General features: G+C 42.0%; 1 protein-coding gene across 2 annotated transcripts in view; it reads right to left on the bottom strand.

Moving 5' to 3' along the window:
• FAM120B (family with sequence similarity 120 member B) overlaps nucleotides 1-9725 on the bottom strand; it is an 84816-nt gene extending 75091 nt beyond the window's left edge. Inside the window, exons 1-3 of one of the 2 annotated variants that reach the window (XM_060242632.1) lie at nucleotides 9364-9725; nucleotides 3094-4149; nucleotides 1029-1209 (exon numbers count right to left, since the gene is read on the bottom strand). In XM_060242632.1, coding sequence (XP_060098615.1) covers nucleotides 1029-1209; nucleotides 3094-4113 — 1201 coding nt within the window. In that variant the 5' untranslated portion in view covers nucleotides 4114-4149; nucleotides 9364-9725. The remainder of the gene's footprint in view (nucleotides 1-1028; nucleotides 1210-3093; nucleotides 4150-9363) is intronic. The other variant, XM_060242642.1, reaches the window with a different exon arrangement.
• Nucleotides 9726-18446: the final 8721 nt, after the last annotated feature.

Genomic DNA, 18446 nt, shown 5'->3' with positions numbered 1-18446 from the left:
TCATTTTCACTCCTGGTTCCTGATAAACATTCTTACATAGATCAGCCCTTCCCTTTGATAGGTGCATTTCTCAGATTCAGAACAGTAGCAACAGATTTGGAAGTACTAGAAGCTAAAAATAAAACTTTTTTAGAACTTTCAAGCCACACACACACACAATTTTAGGTAATACTTTGGGTATTTGGTATACATAGGTAATTGTTGTTGCAGCATCAAACAAATCTTTTTGTTTAAACAACACAAAGTTGCTGTATCTTTTTAACCTAGTCTAAGCAGAAACATTTTCCCCCGCATTCTGATCATTAACCGTTTCCATGAATGTTTTATTATGGCACTTTAAAACAGTCATCGCCTTAAAAGGCTCAAAAATGCATGGACACACACATGCACATAATTCTAACTTTAATTATTTCTAATAGTCTTCTCCTTACTAATTATATGTGGATTGCCAACTGCATCAAGGCTTAAATTTCATACAGATAGAAGACACCCAAACCTGGATTTAGAAATTTTGCAATTCACAATTGGCCTTCTGAAAAGTCTATGTATGGTTCAATCATTGCTCTTTGCTTCCAAGTCTACTTCACTTTCTATCAGTGCCATCCTAAGGAGAGCTGTAACTCGGGGTAATTCCACATGTAACCCAACCATACTGATCAAGACATTGGAGATCTGTGATCAGAAAGAGACTTTCTTTAAAACTTCTATAAACAGCAGTTTGTGAGAGATCCCAATTTGGACTGTGGGACTGGGTGAGCGTTTAAGTATTTCTGTCTGATGCAAGCTGGTTCCCAGGCAGAGCTATTTCCCCCACAGAAAAGATATTTTCCAGGACAGGCAAGTAGTACTGTCATGGGGCTGATTTTCATAGGGGAAAGGATCACCTCCTCAACCAGCCTCATGATCCTGATCAAAATATGTGTGTGAGATAGCATGATATCTCTAGAAGCTTAAACTGATCAAGAGATCTAAGATCATATTTCCAACATACTGCCTAATTTGGCCTGAAGTTCCAGGACAGTCCTTACCTTTTCCAGACTCCAACAGGACAGAATAGATATGCTGACGAGCAAGGTAGTAGATGTGCGCCTGTCCGAGGAGCTCAGTATCATATTCATCTTCCAGTGTGTTGCTGCACTCAACCTCTCCATTACTCAGGACATTATATGCCATATAGCTTTCAGCTCGCACATGCTGTTCTTTGGCTATCTAATCACAGGGAAACAAAGTTATTGTTTAAGTTACTTATTGTTGTTTACAGCACCGTTTTTCCTAAGGGATTCAGGAGACTAATGACAATGTAATGCAAAAAGGGAAAGCACAAATGGCCTCACATGCAAAGATAAAAGCCTTAAAGCAATATAGGGAACAATAATCATATAACAAACAATTAACAACCAAGGCACAATAGGTCAGTCTCAACTGGAAGCATCATCAGGTACATGTCTACCCATACAGTCACTGCAATCATGGCTAGAATCTTATGCATACTTACTTGGAAATAAGTCCACTGAATATGCTATGCAAGGTTCTATGAAGGCAGCAAATAACATGGCTCTGAAATTCCAAAATCCAATTGACCTTGATTCAAAGATCTGGGTAATGCTGCACATAGGATGTATGCGAGGGCTCCTTAGCTGGTGTCTATGATTATGAAACTCTCAGAGTGCCAAGCAACTGTTCCAGCAATGACAGCCAATCATGGCATAGGGTTGCCGTCCCAGGTCTGAGGCAAAAATATATGGGGATCCCTAGCATATGTAAATAAAGTATTTGCAAACACTGCAGAGTGAAAAACCACCAAATATTTAAAAATACTAATCACACACTTGTTGTGCTATTTAAATAATACTTATTACTCTGTGTAAATAGCATAAGAAGAATGTGATTAGCGTTTTTAAATATTTGATGGTTTTTCCCTCTGTACTGTTTGCAAGTCCCCATGTCTAAGCAGGGGATCCCCCAGTTACAAGGGCTTCTCCCACCATGGACCAATTGGCCACTGGGGGAAACCCCACCCCTAAACATAAATGTTGCACCAGAAGTGGCATCAACCTGCCCGCACCCAGGATACCCAAATGCCCCTGCTGAAGTGTCCTGGCAACCCAACATGGCAAGCTGCCGGCAGCAACACCAGCACAGTAGGACTGACACTGAAGAAGTGTGCCTGCACACAAAAGCTTATACCTAGAATTAAACTTTGTTGATCTTAAAGGTGCCACTGGACTCAAACTTTGATCTGCCGCTTCAGGCCAACAGAGCTACCCATAATTAACCTTGTGAATTATGGAGAGTCCAACTATTCATTGTGTCAATGGAGCAAAAAAAAGCAAAGATGCTTACTATAGCTGCATTGTAACAATAAAATCATTTTATGTTCATATTATTAAAAAGGCAATGGTTCACAGTAATGGCTAATGGTCACTATAGTACCTTTATATTACATATATAGCAATTTCAATTTTCAAAGGCAGGATAATAAACAGTGTATTCTATCAAAAGCTAACCCCATTCATTCTTTTTAAAAATATAATTGCTGTTGCTTTTTGAAACTGAGGGCAGCACCCACTGCAGTTTGTCAGTGGACAATCCCTGTCCATAGTATATTTTCTATTACAGATAGAGCTTTCAAGTTATCAACATAAATAGTGCAGACAGGTGGTAGCAACCTTACACAAAGCTGTACTGTAAATCTTGGGCTGAAGGCATTTAAAATTTAACTGCTCAAATCACACAGAAATCCTTAGGCCAAAGTCTGCAATCCTAAACATTCTCACCAGAAACAAATTCCCCTGAACTGAGCAGGTCTTGTATTCTTATTACTGTTTCCAAGTCTTTCAAGAGGTACTAAAACTCTGAAGGTTTAAGGCAAACATCTCCAAGAATGTATTAACCAAACTCTGAATTATCACCACTTACTGCTAAAAGAATATTTCAACCTGGAGTCTGCAATTCTACTATATGCTACCACAGTTACATTTTTCTGGGATTTCAGGACTTATTTAAGCAGTTAGAAGGAAAAGGACAAAAAGATCAATGTTACAAAGAGACTATGGAACATGATATGAAGAGAAACTTTAAGAGATTAGTTACCTGAAAGATCTCCTGATCTAGAGACAAAGGCATTACTTGCTTGACTGATGCTGCTGGAGAATCTGAAAAGTTACAGGGAAGCCAAGGAGACTGCTGACCAGGCAGAAGATAAGACTCTATTCCTTTGACAAGTATAGACTTGTCTGATCCCAAAGGTAACATTTCTTCCAAAACCATCAAACTATTATATGAATGTGGAATTGTGGAAATATACTTTGCTACAGCCAGAATTGTGTTAGTCCTTTTATCAGACCTATAGCTTTTAGCACAGAATGAAGCTACACAATGATTCTGGATACCTTCCACAGCACTTTCTGGAACAATATCTGTTCCAAGGAGGCAGGCAAACAGTGGAAGGTCAGTTACGTGCAAGCCCAACCTGCTGCAGAGATTTTGCCTTGAGAACATAACTGTTTCCAGCTTATCCAAGCACAATTTATTAATGGAAAAATATGGGGATGTGTCATAAATCAGATAGTCTGTATCTTCTCCAAGAATTCCCATGCAATTGTTTTGGAGTCCATAAGTGGCCACTTCATAATCTGCCTCTTGCAATGAACATATAACCTCTTGACCAAGGGACTTCAAGGCAAAGCGTGTAAAAGTAGCCAAACCAGAAGGAATAAAGAACATTTGCCTGCCAGGTTGCTGCTTATTAGTCTTGATGAACTGAAAGATCCTGGCTATTTCTTTGTTATTTTTCAGTCTCCGTTTTACCCATTCCTCTCGTTTCTTCTGTTCCACCATTCCATCAAAGTAGAACACCAGCTTGATACCTGCTGCAATAAAGGTATTTATAAACTTATCCAGGTTAGAAAGATATTCTCGCCACTGGCCGCCACACACCCAGGATTCTGGTGTGTACCACTGTCGAAGACAAGACATGGCATCCACCACAATAACAGGAGAAGATCCAGGATAACTGCTGCGCTGATTTTCTGCCATTTCTTTCAGATTTACCACTGTATATGCATCTGGACAGGCACTGGTCACAAACCACTGCAAGCCTTTAACACCCATACTTGATCTCTATGTAAGCTTAGTTCCTTCAGCAATCTAAAAACAAACAAATAAACCCAAAATAATAAACCATTCTGAGAACCAGTAAGGAAGAGGATGGTAAGAGAACTTGGAGCAGACTTGAACACACCCCTTCCGATTTTGAAACTGTTTTCCAACTTTTAAAAGTTTTGTGCAGTAGGAGCAAATTTGAATTTTTTTTAAATATATGCTATGGTCTGAAAGTTTTCTATGAAGACTAAAGTTTTCTATAGTGCCTTGTCAAACTTTGCTGTTTGACAAGGCACTATATATTGTACCTTAGGAACCACAATGCCCGCCCCAATGCAGCTCAGTTGCAAAGTGGTTTGCAAGCAATCATGGGCAAATTATTGCAGGTAACTAGCAACAAGTGACATAGGCCCACTACCCCATTCCCATCCACAGATTATTATTCTGTTATCTGGTCAAACATTGAGGGTTTTTTAGTTGCTTCGCTGGAAACTTTATATTCTGCCACTGCACATTTTGTGCAAGAGAGTTCAATGTAGTGAGCTATTTTACAAATAATTTAAACAAACAAACAAACCCATTTTTTCTAACATTTAATTTTTAAAAAGTTTACGTGATCCTGAAAGCAGGCCACTCAATGCTTGGCAGAAAGCATTAACCTCTCAAACCAAATCCCTGAACACAACATGAGATCAGACCTCAGCTTGATCACAACGCCAGTAAGGGGGAAGTGAAGGATGGCTGGGGAGGAGATGTAGTTTTCCCTCCTCTCTTTTAAATTCATAAACATGGAACATCACCAAGAATCTCCCCCCCATTTTTATTTACACAATAGGGATGGAGAGGAGAGTACATAGGCCACAAGAAAGAAAGGGGGGAACCTGTATTTTTTATTTCATGCATAACAGAAACATCTTTCTTTCAGGAAAATGTCTGAAGCATACAATTGCTAAGCATCGAGATATGAAACTCTGGTTTGGAGGGGAAAAACTGGAGGGAAAATGGATTATTCCCCTCATAACATCCTTTTCAATTGTGCCTTTAGGAAAAATGAAAATTTTGAGGAGGATTGGAAAAGAACTCCTAAGAAATAGTTTCTCTTTTGAGATGACTAAAATGCTATTTAAGACAAGATTATAGTCACTTGAAAATATGCCAGGAAAGTGTCTATTGTAAAACAGGTTACAGCATTAGATAATGACAAGTCTTGTGAATTCTGCAGAGATGTGCAACACATTTTCACAGATACATTTATTGCTTAAATGTAATGGAGAAAAATAATTATACTTTCAAAAAATATGGGGAAACAGAGTACTTAATATTTCAAGCAAGCAACATTTTAAAGTAATCCCAGATTTTTCAAAACACAAAATCAACTCCTGGTTATTATAATGGTAGCTACCAAAGGAATATGTGGCCCCATGGCGCAGAGTGGTAAAGCTGCAGTACTGCAATCGGTGCCCTCTGCTCATGACCTAAGTTCGATCCCAGCGGAAGCTGGTTCAGATAGCTGGCTCGACTCAGCCTTTTATCCTTCTGAGGTCGGTAAAATGAGTACCCAGCTTGCTGGGGGGAAAGTGTAGATGACTGGGGAAGGCAATGGCAAACCACCCTGTAAAAAATCTGCCGTGAAAACGTTGTGAAAGCAACGTCACCCCAGAGTCGGAAACAACTGGTGCTTGCACAGGGGACTACCGTTATCTTTTTACCAAAGGAATGCTTGCTCTGCATTTGTTCTTATTGCTAGATGTGAAGTCCTTGAACAGAATTGGTTTAGTCCACAAATAACTGACCCAATATGCACACTACAAATGACACATCCCTCAGTATAGAGGTATATTCCTTCCTCTTTGGAACTTCTCAAAATGACTAAAGCCCTGGATTTTATAAATCACAAAAACAGCTATAAAAATAATTGTTTAAAAGCAGAAAACAAGTTACACTACACAATGAAATACAGATTGAAGCAACACTAGACTTTGCAGTTAAATACAGAATTACCTTCTACAGACAAGAAGAAAATGTGAACTATCTTGAATATTTAGTCTGAATTTGCAGATTTATTTGGATATTAACATGCATCATTCTTTTGAAGTGGGGAGTCTAAGGACAATAATTTATTAACACACAGTAATCTGTTTTCAGTATGTCCCACCAAATTTTCTACTGTCTTTTGTTAAATGCCACTTTGTTCATTATCATTTTGCATATTTTTTTTAAAAAAAAAAACTTTAAAAAAAATCTATTTTGGGCAAAACCCCCAAAGATTACTTTTTTGTCCAAGATCCCAAGCTTTACATAAAAAAAAAACTTTCCTAATTTCTAACACAAAGTTAGACTCCACTAGGCCTGGATGCCAGCTACTTGTTCAACAGCAATCACTGTGTGAAAGTCAGTGTGGTGTAACCATTAGTGCTTCAGAGAAAGATATGGAAAAGTGTCTGAATCCTCATCTTGCCATGGAAACTCACTGGGTGATTTTGGACCACTCACATACTTTCAGACCAACCTACTCCACTAAGTTATTGTGTGGATACAAAAGAGCAAATGTAAACTGATTTGGTTCCCACTGTGGAGAAAGACCATGGTTTTTCTTGATAAAGGCTGCAGTGGAGCAGGGAACTACAGAAAACTGAAGACAGAAGGGCAGATAAAGGTAGGGTGTTGGGTGGCAAGGAGATAAGAGTTGTCAACTCCAGGTTGGGAAATTCCTGAAGGTTTGAAGGATGGAGTCTGGGGAGGAAGGCATTTTAGGAGGGGTGGGACCTCAGACAGGTATAATGTAACAGACTTCACCTTCCAAAGCATCCATTTCCTCCAAGAGAACTAACATTACCAACCTCCAGATAGTGGCTGAAGATTACCTGTAATTACAATTGATCTCCAGATGACAGAGTTCAGTTTTCCTGAAGAAAACTGCTGCTTTAGAGGGTGAACACTATGGCACTTTACCCTGCTGAGGTTGCTTCCCTCCCTAAACCTCATCATCCCAAGGCTCGACCACCAAATCTCCAGGAATTTCCCAACCTGGAGCTGGCACTGCTAAGGTGAACTGATCTCTGTGCTTGGGAGATCTGTTGCGATTTCTGGAAAGCTGCTGCCACCACTGCTGCAGAGAGGGCAGGAAGCAGGTGGATGGCTGGGAGAATGATGGGGGCAGAAAGAGAACAAGAGGCAGGCAAGGAGGAGAGAGACAGTAAGAAAAGGGTGGCAGGAGAAAAAAAGAGTGTGAGAGTAATAGAGGGAGAGGGAAGCAAGCAACGATGGGGGAAATAGCCACTCCCGAAAGGTTCTTGATGGTCTCCACTTGTTAGTCACTATTAGTTATCATATCAAACTTCAGTACCATTCAATAAATTTGAGCTTAGATGGTGGAATAAGAAGAAATACAATGCCATCCTTAGCAGATCTACTTAAAACTCCTGCTGAAGTCTACTCAATGGGCCGTACTCCCAGGAAAGTGTTCTTAGAATGGCAATGGGTGCCCCATTTTTGTTCCAGTTCCTTGGTGGTCTGGAATAACCTAAATAAAAGCTGCCTCTGGAATGCCCTTTACCTTGAGGCTTACTTGGTGCCTACTTTACTTTCTTTAGGTACCAGGCCAAAACACATATTTTTACCCAGGCTTTTAATTTGGAGTTTGGTGTAGTGTTAAGTGCATGGACTCTTTTCTGGGAGAACCAGATTTGATTCCCCACTCCTCCATATGCACCTGTTGAATGACCTTGGGTCAGTCACTATTTTTAAAAGAGCTACTCTCTCAAGAGTAGTTCTCTCAGAGCTCTCTCAGCCCCACCTACCTTACAGGGTGTCTGTTGTGGGGCGGGGAAAGGAAAGGAGATTGTAAGCAGCTCTGAGACTCCAAGTGGAGGGTGCAGGGCTGTAGCCAGGATTTTAGAAGTTGGGGACTTTTTTAAAAGTTGGGGCCTGGGGGCACTCTTTCCCATCCACAGCAGGGCTTGCCACTTCTCAGCTTTCTGGAGTACGGGCAAAAGCTGGAGGCTCTGAAAGCGGCCAAGTTGGAACAGCTAACCCTAAAACTTTGGAATCAAGAAGGGACTGCACCTTGCATGCAAGCGGGGGGGGGGGGTTTCCTTCCACGCTCTTCCCCACCCTGGCATTTTGCAGCCAGCACCTCCAGCTGTCTCCCCCCCCCCTGCCCATTCCATGCAACTTCCTCCACCTCCCGCTCATCTGCCTGCATCCTCTTGGCCTGCTGCTTTTGCTGCTGCAGTGCACTGTGCCCTGTTCAGCTCTCCCAGCTCGTTGCTGCTGCTGCTGCTGCTTTGCCAGCTCAGCCATGGCAAAAAAAAGGAGGGGGGAAGCAGACTGCACCCCAGAGGGCCCCCTGGGAGTTGGAGGGCAGTGCCCCCACAGATCCCCTGTGGATATGGGCCTGGAAGGGTGGGGTATAAATCCAATCTCTTCTTTTTACTAGCTTTTACATGGTCAGCTTCTGTTTTATAGAAACTGTTAATGCTATTTATGCCCATAGGCTTTATTTAATGGTTTCTTTATATTGTCACATTTTAATTCTAAGCCACCTCAAGCATGGCTCTGATGAGGCAATACAGAAAGAGCCTAAACAAATAACACTCCAATGGCAGTATTCCATTCCGCAGAAATGACATATCATATATTTGCATATGGCCTGTTGAAGGACTGAAAAATAAATCATCAGCCAATATCTACAGTATTATCAACCTCCTTACATTTTAATGCCATGTAGGGAAATAAGAGGAATAAAGTATTTGCAGGGAAATGGGAAAATTGAGGGGGAGGGGAGCAATAACCCAGAAAATTGAGTATGAGGTAAATCCACCTGCAGTAAAAACGCCCTAACCCTTCCACAGAGGCTTAGTGGGATGTTATTTACACCTCTGCTATGTAAAGTTTCCGCTGCCGCTCACTTAGCGTGTCCATTCAAGGGAAAGGCCACTTCCAGGCCTGTTAAGCAGCCCTGCTTGTCGCCAAGCCTATGACTGGCGTCTGGTACACAGAACCCGTTTAAGGAGTAGAAGCGATCGCTCCTCAGCGTCTTCCGGCTTTGGTAGGGAAGAAATTGGGCCTTCTACCACTAGGCAGATTCAGACTGTTTGCGACCCACTTCCCTCCTCTATGCGGCGCAGAGCGTGAAGGGGAGAAGCAGCATTAAACTGAGCCTGGCCTTGCTGGCTGTGGCTCGCCGTCTGTTTGCTTAAGGAGCTACGCCAGGCCCAGAAGACACCCTGCCACCCTCTGTACAATACAATCACTAACCCGCTCGAACGGCCGCTCCGGTTTCGCTTGGCATAACGTCATACGGAGGCACGGTCGTCTTGGTTTTCTAGTTAAACTTCCGGCTCCCAGCTGCAGTTCATGATATTCATGTGCGGGGCAAGCAATGAATGCATGGGAATGAATACGAAAACCCGAAAAAGAAAACGAGATTAGGGTCTCCATTTCGTGGCAAAGGCTTAAAATAACCATGGCTTTTACATTTTAAAAAAGAAGCTAGATAACGGTGACACTAAAGGCAACGCTTTTAATTTAACTGAGGCATAGAACATGGCGATGCAATTATGAGTTTTTACTTGTTGAACGTCACTCTATCTGACTGACAGCTAGGTGTTTAAGGCCCAGCGGTGCAGCCTCAGTTTTTTGTAGCAGGGCTCGGAAAGTACCAGAGCCTCTAGCCGGAACAGCAGAAAGCAAAGGTACGTTGTTTATTCAAGATTGCCAACCTCCAGATGGAACCTGGTGTTCTCCTGCAATTAATTACAATTGATTTTTAGGGAGATCCGTTTCCCTAAAGGAAACAGCAGTTTCAGAGGATGGACTCTGTGGCATCAGATGTCCTTCTCCCCAAACCCTTCCCTAGCACTGCTCCCAAATCTCCAGGTATTTCCCAAGGCGATCTTAAATCCAGGCCTTTAATGAAATTCAACAGGTCCCTCACACCTTGGAGACTCAGCTGTGTGAAATTTCTATTTCACCAGCTTTCCCTTTAAAAGTAAGGAGACTTCTCCAAACTGTCAAAGCATATTCCAATAAACCCTTGGAGTTTGGTGTAGTTGTTAAGTGTGCAGACTCTTATCTGTGAGAACCAGGTTTGATTCCCCACTCCTCACTTACAGCTGCTGGAATGACCTTGGGTTAGCCATAGCTATTGCAGTTGTTCTGGAAAGAGCAGCTGCTGTAAGAGCCCTCTCAGCCCCATCTACTTCACATGGTGTCTGTTGGGGGGTGGGAAGGTGACCGCTCTGAGTCTCTGATTCAGAGAAAAGGGCAGGGTATAAAGCTGCAGTCTTCTTCATCTTGGTCAGCACTTCTGCAAAAGAAATCAAGCCTTCACATCAGTTCTGATAGAAAAATCAATGGCGAGAAAGTTTTGCCTTCACGCAATCACCGACTTAAATAGCGTTCCGCTGCATAGCAGCTTCTTCAAGAGCCAACTTGCAAAGACCTCAGACTGTCTTCTCTTAGCCAAAGTATTCAAGATGGGCTTGCAAGAGAAGACAGTCTGAGGACTTTGCAAGTTGGCTCTTGAAGAAGCAGCAACGCAGCGGAACGCAATTTAAGTCGGTGATTGCGTGAAGGCAGAATTTTTTCCTTCTGAAGTGGACAAGGAAGGACACTGTTTGTGATTTGTTTTGGAGTAGGACCACTCTGCAAAGACTTTGAAATTGTCTTGGAGTCATCGTATGAAATATTACCTTTCCGCACGGGACTTTGTTCTTGATCTATGTTATTGCTTATGAATGAATCTGAAGACGCATTTACATCTTTAATATAGAAATTTTGCAATTTTTGTTATAAGTGGTTGTTTTCTTTGATGCAGTTGTTTTTGGCTACATTCACTTCAGTTCTGGCAGGTCTCGGAACTGTTAACAGTCAACAAGCCCTTTCCATTTTCTGACCCCAAATATGTCCTCTTTCCCTGTGTCTTTTAGCTGCCTGGTTACAGAGTCAGAAACAACTGGTGCTTGCACAGGGGACCTTTCCTTTCTACAAATTCTACTTTTATTTACCTCTTTGTCCAATCACACCAACGGAAAGAAGAGAGTGTCCACATGGTTCAGGGGCCAGATGGACTAGAATCAGGGAGTTTTAGGTTCAAATCCCCAATTTGATCTCCAGGGAAGCTGCATGGACCATCTCTCAGTCCATCCTACTTTGTGCTGTTCTTTTTTGCAACGATAAATTGGAGGAAGAGGAGAACTTTGTTGTCAAAGGCTTGGGTTCCCTACTGGGGGAAGTAAAACTTGAAACAAATGTTTTAAATTCTAAGAAACTGGATTTTTTCTAAAATGGCTTGGTAATATTTATTGTGAGTTTAAAAAAGGCATCTACTGAATAAGAGATTTGATTTTGGTGTCTTCTCACTCACTAACAGTACTCCATCCCCTCATCTGAAGAAGTATGCAGGCATACGAAAGCTTGCATTCTGAATAAAACTTTGTTGGTCTTAAAGGTGCTTCTGGACTCCTACTTTGTTTCACTAGCAGCCTTTACAACGTTTTCCTTCTTCAAATCCCCAGGATTTTATTCAAAAAGCCAGTGACAGAATTTGTGTGGCGCAATGGCTACTCTATCAGACTAGAATTAGGGAGACTCGGATTCAAACGCTAGTTTTCCGAGTAGCCCTCTCTCTACCTTCCCTACCTCACAGGGTTGTCGCCAGGATAAAGCTGGGCCGGGAAGAAAACCCTGATTCCTGGGAGGAAGGATGGATCATAGGAATACAATGAGGGTGGAGAATGAGCTAACGTTGGCAGTAGATTAATATGGTTTTTGTTTTTCTTGGAGAAATTGTGGTGTTTTGAATCGGATTGTCTGGCATACAGAAATGTGGGATAGCGATATTTTAAATCCATTACTACACTTTTTCGAGTGGAATTTTTCATTTCAAACACTACAGCTAAAAGAAGCCTCTAATCCTCCTATTTTATCTAAAGCTTTACACTGTCATATATATTCCCACCCTTGTTCCTTCGCGCATTGAATAGTGCAATTAGAACCGGAAGTGAAAAGTCTGTATGGAAGCTTTTTAAAAATATCTCTTTATTTAAGGGAGGGGCGCTGACGGAACGTGACATTGCGCGTGCGCTGTCTGCTCATGAGGTGTTTCACGACCTCACTTTTTTCACGGACTAGGCAAGTACCGACTTAGTCACGTGATCATTCCACCAGCTGGCGGAGCATCCTTCCCGGCGCCTTCCAAGCTCTCAGAGCGGGGCGACAGTGCAGATACGACAGATAAATTGCACAAGGCAGAGACAAGCAAACACAGCCGCCCTTGGACGCATTCTACGTGTAGCACATACGAATTTTAGTTTAGACCTCCTCCTCTGAGAGTAACGTTGATTAGCATAAACATCTCTTTTTGCGTACAACAACAAAACGAGGTTCTTGTTTTGCTATCGAGCCTGCTCTGCTTCTTGTTCTTTCCCTTACAATTTTCTTCTCAATACGTTTCATATCAGTGTTTTCCAGTGGTTTTTTGTCTTCGTTTTGATTCCGTAAACCAGGGTGACTAGATTATAGTCCCATTGGAAAGATTTGTCTTTTCATCCCTACTTAAAAGGAATATTGCGTGCAATTACACTTCGCTTCGCTTAAGGCCTATAAATACTACATAATTTTATGCATAAAATGTATGAAACTAGTTTCTTTTAAAAAAAATTCTTGTGTTTATAGTTATTCACAAAGAGCAATATCAAGGGATCATATTCTGAAGCCAAACAAGCTTTCCAATCGTTGCAAATTTAAACTTGCCTTTAAAAATATTTGTTTAAATAATCCCCACCTTTCCAACATGCTCCCCTTCTATTTTTGCTTTTTTATTGGTGTTCTTTTTTCTGTGTCCCTTTCTTGGAGCTGGGCTTTAAAAAGATGGTTTCCTAGCAGCAGAATGCAGAAGACTCATTCATATTACAATGGGCAGAGAGGAAAGAAAGAGGCTGGTTTGTTTAAACTGCTTCTGTCTTCATTCACAGACTGATATCCATGGGCATTGTGCCTGCTACAATGGGACTAAAGGATGTATTGTGACTGAAAACAAATCAAAACAGAAGAAGCGATGATAAGAGAAAAGAGTCCTGCAACAAAATTGTCCCCAAAATCGAAGTCTTACATCTGAGATTTATGTTACCTTTTGGCTGCTTGGCCTATTGACCGGTGTTTCTAATAAGCACTAGAGTTTAATAAACAAAGCCTCACATGGGAACTTTCGTGATCATTTGCAAAAGGCAGAAAAGGTGCAGCCATGGCTGTGCTTTGTTCCCTTACCATTGTCCTCCTGGCCTTGCGGTAGTTGTGTAAAGAAGGGCATGGTGCCTTCTTTGGGAAGCTTTTTCTTCCACAATGGATTACATATGATAACCACGTTTTAAAAATACCTTCTTTGGGTCATTGCTCTCACAGGCACCACACTTAAGGGATGCGTTCCTCTTTGAAGCTGCCTGATGATCACATAACCTCCTTCAGTCCCATAGGCAACAGGTGGAAGCCTGAATAACTTCACATATTTGGGCGTGGGGGGTGGGAAGGCAGCACGATGGGGAGCCAATTGGAGGATTAGATCAAATGTTATTGCTTGCGAAAAAATTAAACAGAGCAATGCTCTGGGGAACACAGATTAATATATTTAGTGACTTTGCGTACACAAAGGCTTACCATTGTAGCCACGTCTGAATGCCTGTGAATAGGATGGAACATATGCGGCCTGTCACCGCAGGTGCCCACATCTGTTCTCCCCCAGGCAGATGCTCACAGAAAAAAGGAGCGCCTGCTCCAAAAGAGGTGATCCGCCTCATCCCCAAATCCTTCTTTCCATAATCACCTTCTGCAAAGAAGTGGCTTTTAAAATTTTGTTTCAGAAGATTTTTTTTAAAAAAGGTTTGGAGGTTCGACAAATTTTCAAGAGCAAAGGTAGAAAACAAACAGCAAAATGTAGCTCTTTCTAAGTACACTTTTTTGAAAGTAACTATACTGGATTTTGTGGGACTTACTTTTGAATAAATGCATGCAGGATAGAGAAGTTTGGGACAACAGGTTAAATTCATGAAACAGATTATACTATATACACTGAAATGAATATGTGGGATAAGATTATTGCTTAAGCATATTAATGCTGTAAGCATAGTTAAGAATGACATTCTTACTGCTTACTAAGCTGCCTTGAAGTATGATTCAGAGTAGAAACAAGGACATTTATTTTTCTCTACTGTGTTTTTTAAATTCTTAAATGAGAAAATTCACAGCAATTATGATTTGCCATAAAATAATTGACAAAGGTTGAATAACAAGTTTGGTTTTTTTTAAATGACCTTTGCCTCACTCATTTTAGTTTAGGATATGGATTACTATCTGGTGCCCAGTTGCTAGCCAGATACCCTAATCTACAGGTACTAACTCGGATGCATGAAGATTAGTGAAAGTGATTCAGAGAACAGTTTCCTGAGAGGAAGCCTCACTGATTAAAATGTTACTTACATCTGAGTAGACATGCTTAGGATTTCTCCTCAGTATTGGAGGAAAGACACTCTGCGTATGATCAGATAAACTTATTTACTTGCACATTTTTGTGGCTCAGTCCAGGTGTTCAGCCCTTGCAGATTCCAGAGCTAAAAGCCTGTGCATGCTTCAACAAAGTAAATGGGATTTATTCCCAAATGGAAACAAGTGTAGGATCAGGCTGCATGCCTTCCTTGTTGGTTCAATTTTATCCTATGTTGTTGGGCCTGAATATTGTTGGCAAATAGCCTAAAACAGAGGTGTCAAACTCATTTGTTATGAGGGTCAGATCTGACATAAATGTTACTTTGTTGGACTGGGCCATGCATGCCATAAAATGTAACACGAGGTACCAGGGGTATAAACTTTATAAAGGTTATTTCAGATGTTGAATGGCAATAGTTGGCTTGATTGTATTAGATGTGAATTCAGAGGGATAGTAGGCATGGAGATACCAGCATGAGTAATGAGACATGAAACATAGGTCTCAATCCCATCCAGGAGGATTCAGTCCAGGAGGATGCAAAGAATCAATGGACATGTCTACTATTAGAAACCATAATATTCAGTTGCTGACCTAAGAGTAGCAGTGCTCTTACAAAGGAATTTCAAAGAGAGATTAGAGAGACTGCTGAATCACAATTGATAACAAAGCTCAAGACAATGCCTCCTCCAGGACTAAATTGAGACCTTGGTTTCCTGTCTCATTACCAATGTGTGTTATTATCATTTACAATCTGAAATCATTTCAAGATATAAGGACCAATCCAAGTGTTTTAATTACAGTCTTTTTTAAAGGAAATAAATTTATTTATTTATTTGTAATTTGTATCCCGCCCTTCCCACCAGGTGGCTCAGTTCGGGACTGAGAAGTCTAAGACCGATTTCGTACTCACCTTATGTCGCTCTGTTCCTCTTCTCAGCGGGGCTTCCTTCCGATTTCATACTATCTGCCCTGGGGCTGCAAGTAACAGCATTTTTGCACAGCAAACAAACTGGTTTTTAGAGGTTTCTGTTTACTGCATGAAAACACCAACATTATTTGCAGTCCCGGGACAGATAGTGTGAAATCAGAAGGAAGCCTCAGTGAGAAGAGGAACGTGAGAGCGGTGTAAGGTTAGTGGAAAATTAGTCTAATCTTTTTTTTAAAAAAACACAACAACTTTTCAGAATAAGCCAAAATAATTTCTTCACATTGTGCTTGTCAGAAGAATCCACCAACCCTCTGTCCCTTCCAAGAAGTGTACTTGCACACAAAAGTTTATACCTGGTGAAAATGTTGCTGGTCTTGCCGTGGGACTCCAACTTTCTCTCTCTCTCTCTTTCCTCCTTCTCTCTTTATCCCCCAAACAGGAGGAGCAGCCTCACAGAAGAAGGCAGAAGCTGTGTGTGTGGTGGGGGGGAGCTTGTTTAGGTGTCTCTCCCTCAGAAAGCAGGAAGCAGCCACAGAGGTTTGTGTTTGTGTATGTGAAAGAGAGGGAGAGAGATGGAAGGGAAACAAGAGGTAGGAAGCAAAGAACCACTGAGAGAGCCGGGGGTTGGGGGAAGCAAGCTATGGTGTGGCTGCAGTAGCAGTCCTGGAAAAGGAAGCAGGAGAAGAAAGTTGCTCAGGGGATGGATTTGAGCCCTGCGTGGGCTGAATCCATGTCACAGGCCATATGTTTGACATCCCTGTCCTAAACACTTTTACTTGGAAGTTAAGACTGCAGACTTATGTACACCTAGTTGGAAGTAAGGCTTGGTTTAAATGTAACACTGATAAGATTGCCAACAACATTGAGGGGAAAATTGCCCTGTGCCTGAGAGGTAATGTGTGGAAAGGGGGAGGTGAAGCTTTCCATGGCAAAGAGATAAATAACATCTGCTGTAGTACTACACTATTTAAAGTGTTACATTTAAATGCTTATATTTTGTTTAAGCCTTTTTTCAGCTCTGTTTTGGATTTCAGCTTATTTTCAGATTTCAGTAGTCCAAATCCTGTTGTTTTCTTTATTTGATATCCCATCCTGTTGATTGTACTTGATGTACACTATGTAATCCACTTTGAGTTTCAGTGAGAAAGGCAGACTATAAATGATGTAAATAAATAACAATAAACAACATCTTGTTAAGCCTCTATTAAGGGAGCAGGATTTTTTTATCCAGGAAGTTGGCAACCCTAACTCTGGTGAGGCAATAGAACTCACCCATGGCCCAACGCACACTCACAATGTCTCGTGTGGATTGGAGTGCCAATTGTGCCAAACAACTGAAGATACTTTGTTTGCAATCCAGACTGGTAGCCAACTGGAAGTTGTACTGGCTTGCTAACTAAATGCATAGAGTTGCTTCGTGCCCAGTTGACACCACCAGGGCTTTTTAAAAAAATAATAATAATAACAGGAATACACAGGAGGCGTGGCCAAATATGCAAATGAGTTCCTGCTGGGCTTTTTCTACAAAAAATCCCTATGTGAAACAATGGTGATGTCAGAGGGTGTGGCCTAATATGCCAATGAGTCCTTGCTGTGCCTTTTCTACTAAAAAAGCCCTGGACAAGACACAAGTGCAAAGGCCCACAGGCAGGCCTGTAGCTACTAGGGGACCTCTGGGACCCCTGCCCTGACTAATTGTGAAGACTCTAAACTCAAGACCCCCAACCTGATGTAACAGAAAGGAAGGGCAAGAGGTTACTGTGGCGGGTCTTCATGCTGGCACCACCTCTCTCTCTCCCCTCCTGTTCAGCCAAACAGAACAGGAGAGCAAGAGGTTATAGGTCTTTATGTTTCTCACAGCCAGCCAGCTGTGAAAGCAGGAAGACTCAGCCTGCAGGCCCCACCTTTTTAGGTCAGGGGGCTTTAAAAAAATTTGTGTGCCCCCTGAATTTTTCAAAAGCCTGCACCCTAAAAATCCTGGCTGTGTCCCTACTCTTTTGAATGTTCTCTGCTGGGTCATCACACCTGTGTTTCTCGGCTAAAGGGCATTTTTGGTTGGGCTTGGGAGGGTACTCTGGTCCTTCCCAAGGGACCATAAATCCAGAGTGGTGGCAGCATCAGGTGGCACCCCCATCTGGGTCATGACATGGTGGCTTTTAGTGGTGGAATGTGCCAGATTTGACCTGGAGAAGCACAGCATAATTGATCTATTTTTCTGGGGGAAAAAATTTCTCTCTCCTTTGTCTGGCTTAAGGAAGCCACATTTTTTTAAGGTGCCAGAAAAAGGGTCTAATAACAGTGTGGTAAAGGGGTTTTATTTATTTCTAGCTATCGAGTCAACTGGACAGAGAGGCTAGAGTTAGGCAGTGCATGTTCCTCCGTTTTGGGAGACAGAAGCCGGAGGACACCCCTGTGCTTAGAAGCAAGAGCTGAGCAGGAGTTGCTGGTCAGATGTCTGAGGAGAAGGCATCAGATGGAGGAATGGCAACCCCAAGTGGAGAGGTCTTGCGTCTCCAGCTGCAAATTAAGCAGATGGAACTTGAGAAAGAGGAGAGAGAGAATGCAGCCAAGAGGGAGCTGGAAGAGAGACAGGCGGAGAGAGAACACCAGCTACAGATGGCCAAAATTCAAGCAGAAGAGAAAGAGAGAGACAAGGTAGCCCAGAGAGAGCTGGAGAGAATGAGGATAGTGCATGAGCTTGAAATGCCCAAGTTGGGAAATGAACCACCTTCACTTCCTCCAGATGCTGCTGTCCAAGGGGATAGAAGAAAATATCCTCTCTACAAGGAAGGGGATGACCTCAAGACTTTCCTGCAGAACTTTGAACAGGTCTGTATAGACTATAAGGTTCTTGAAAAACAGTACATGGAGCAGCTGAGACCACAGCTGTGTGGAGTCCTGGCTTCCATGTCTGGCCAGATGGTAGGTGAA

The sequence above is a fragment of the Heteronotia binoei genome, chromosome 1 (assembly GCF_032191835.1).
Source record: "Heteronotia binoei isolate CCM8104 ecotype False Entrance Well chromosome 1, APGP_CSIRO_Hbin_v1, whole genome shotgun sequence".
NCBI lineage: Eukaryota > Metazoa > Chordata > Lepidosauria > Squamata > Gekkonidae > Heteronotia > Heteronotia binoei.
Note: the sequence above shows the minus strand (reverse complement) of the source record. Positions and strands in the feature narration are given on the sequence as shown.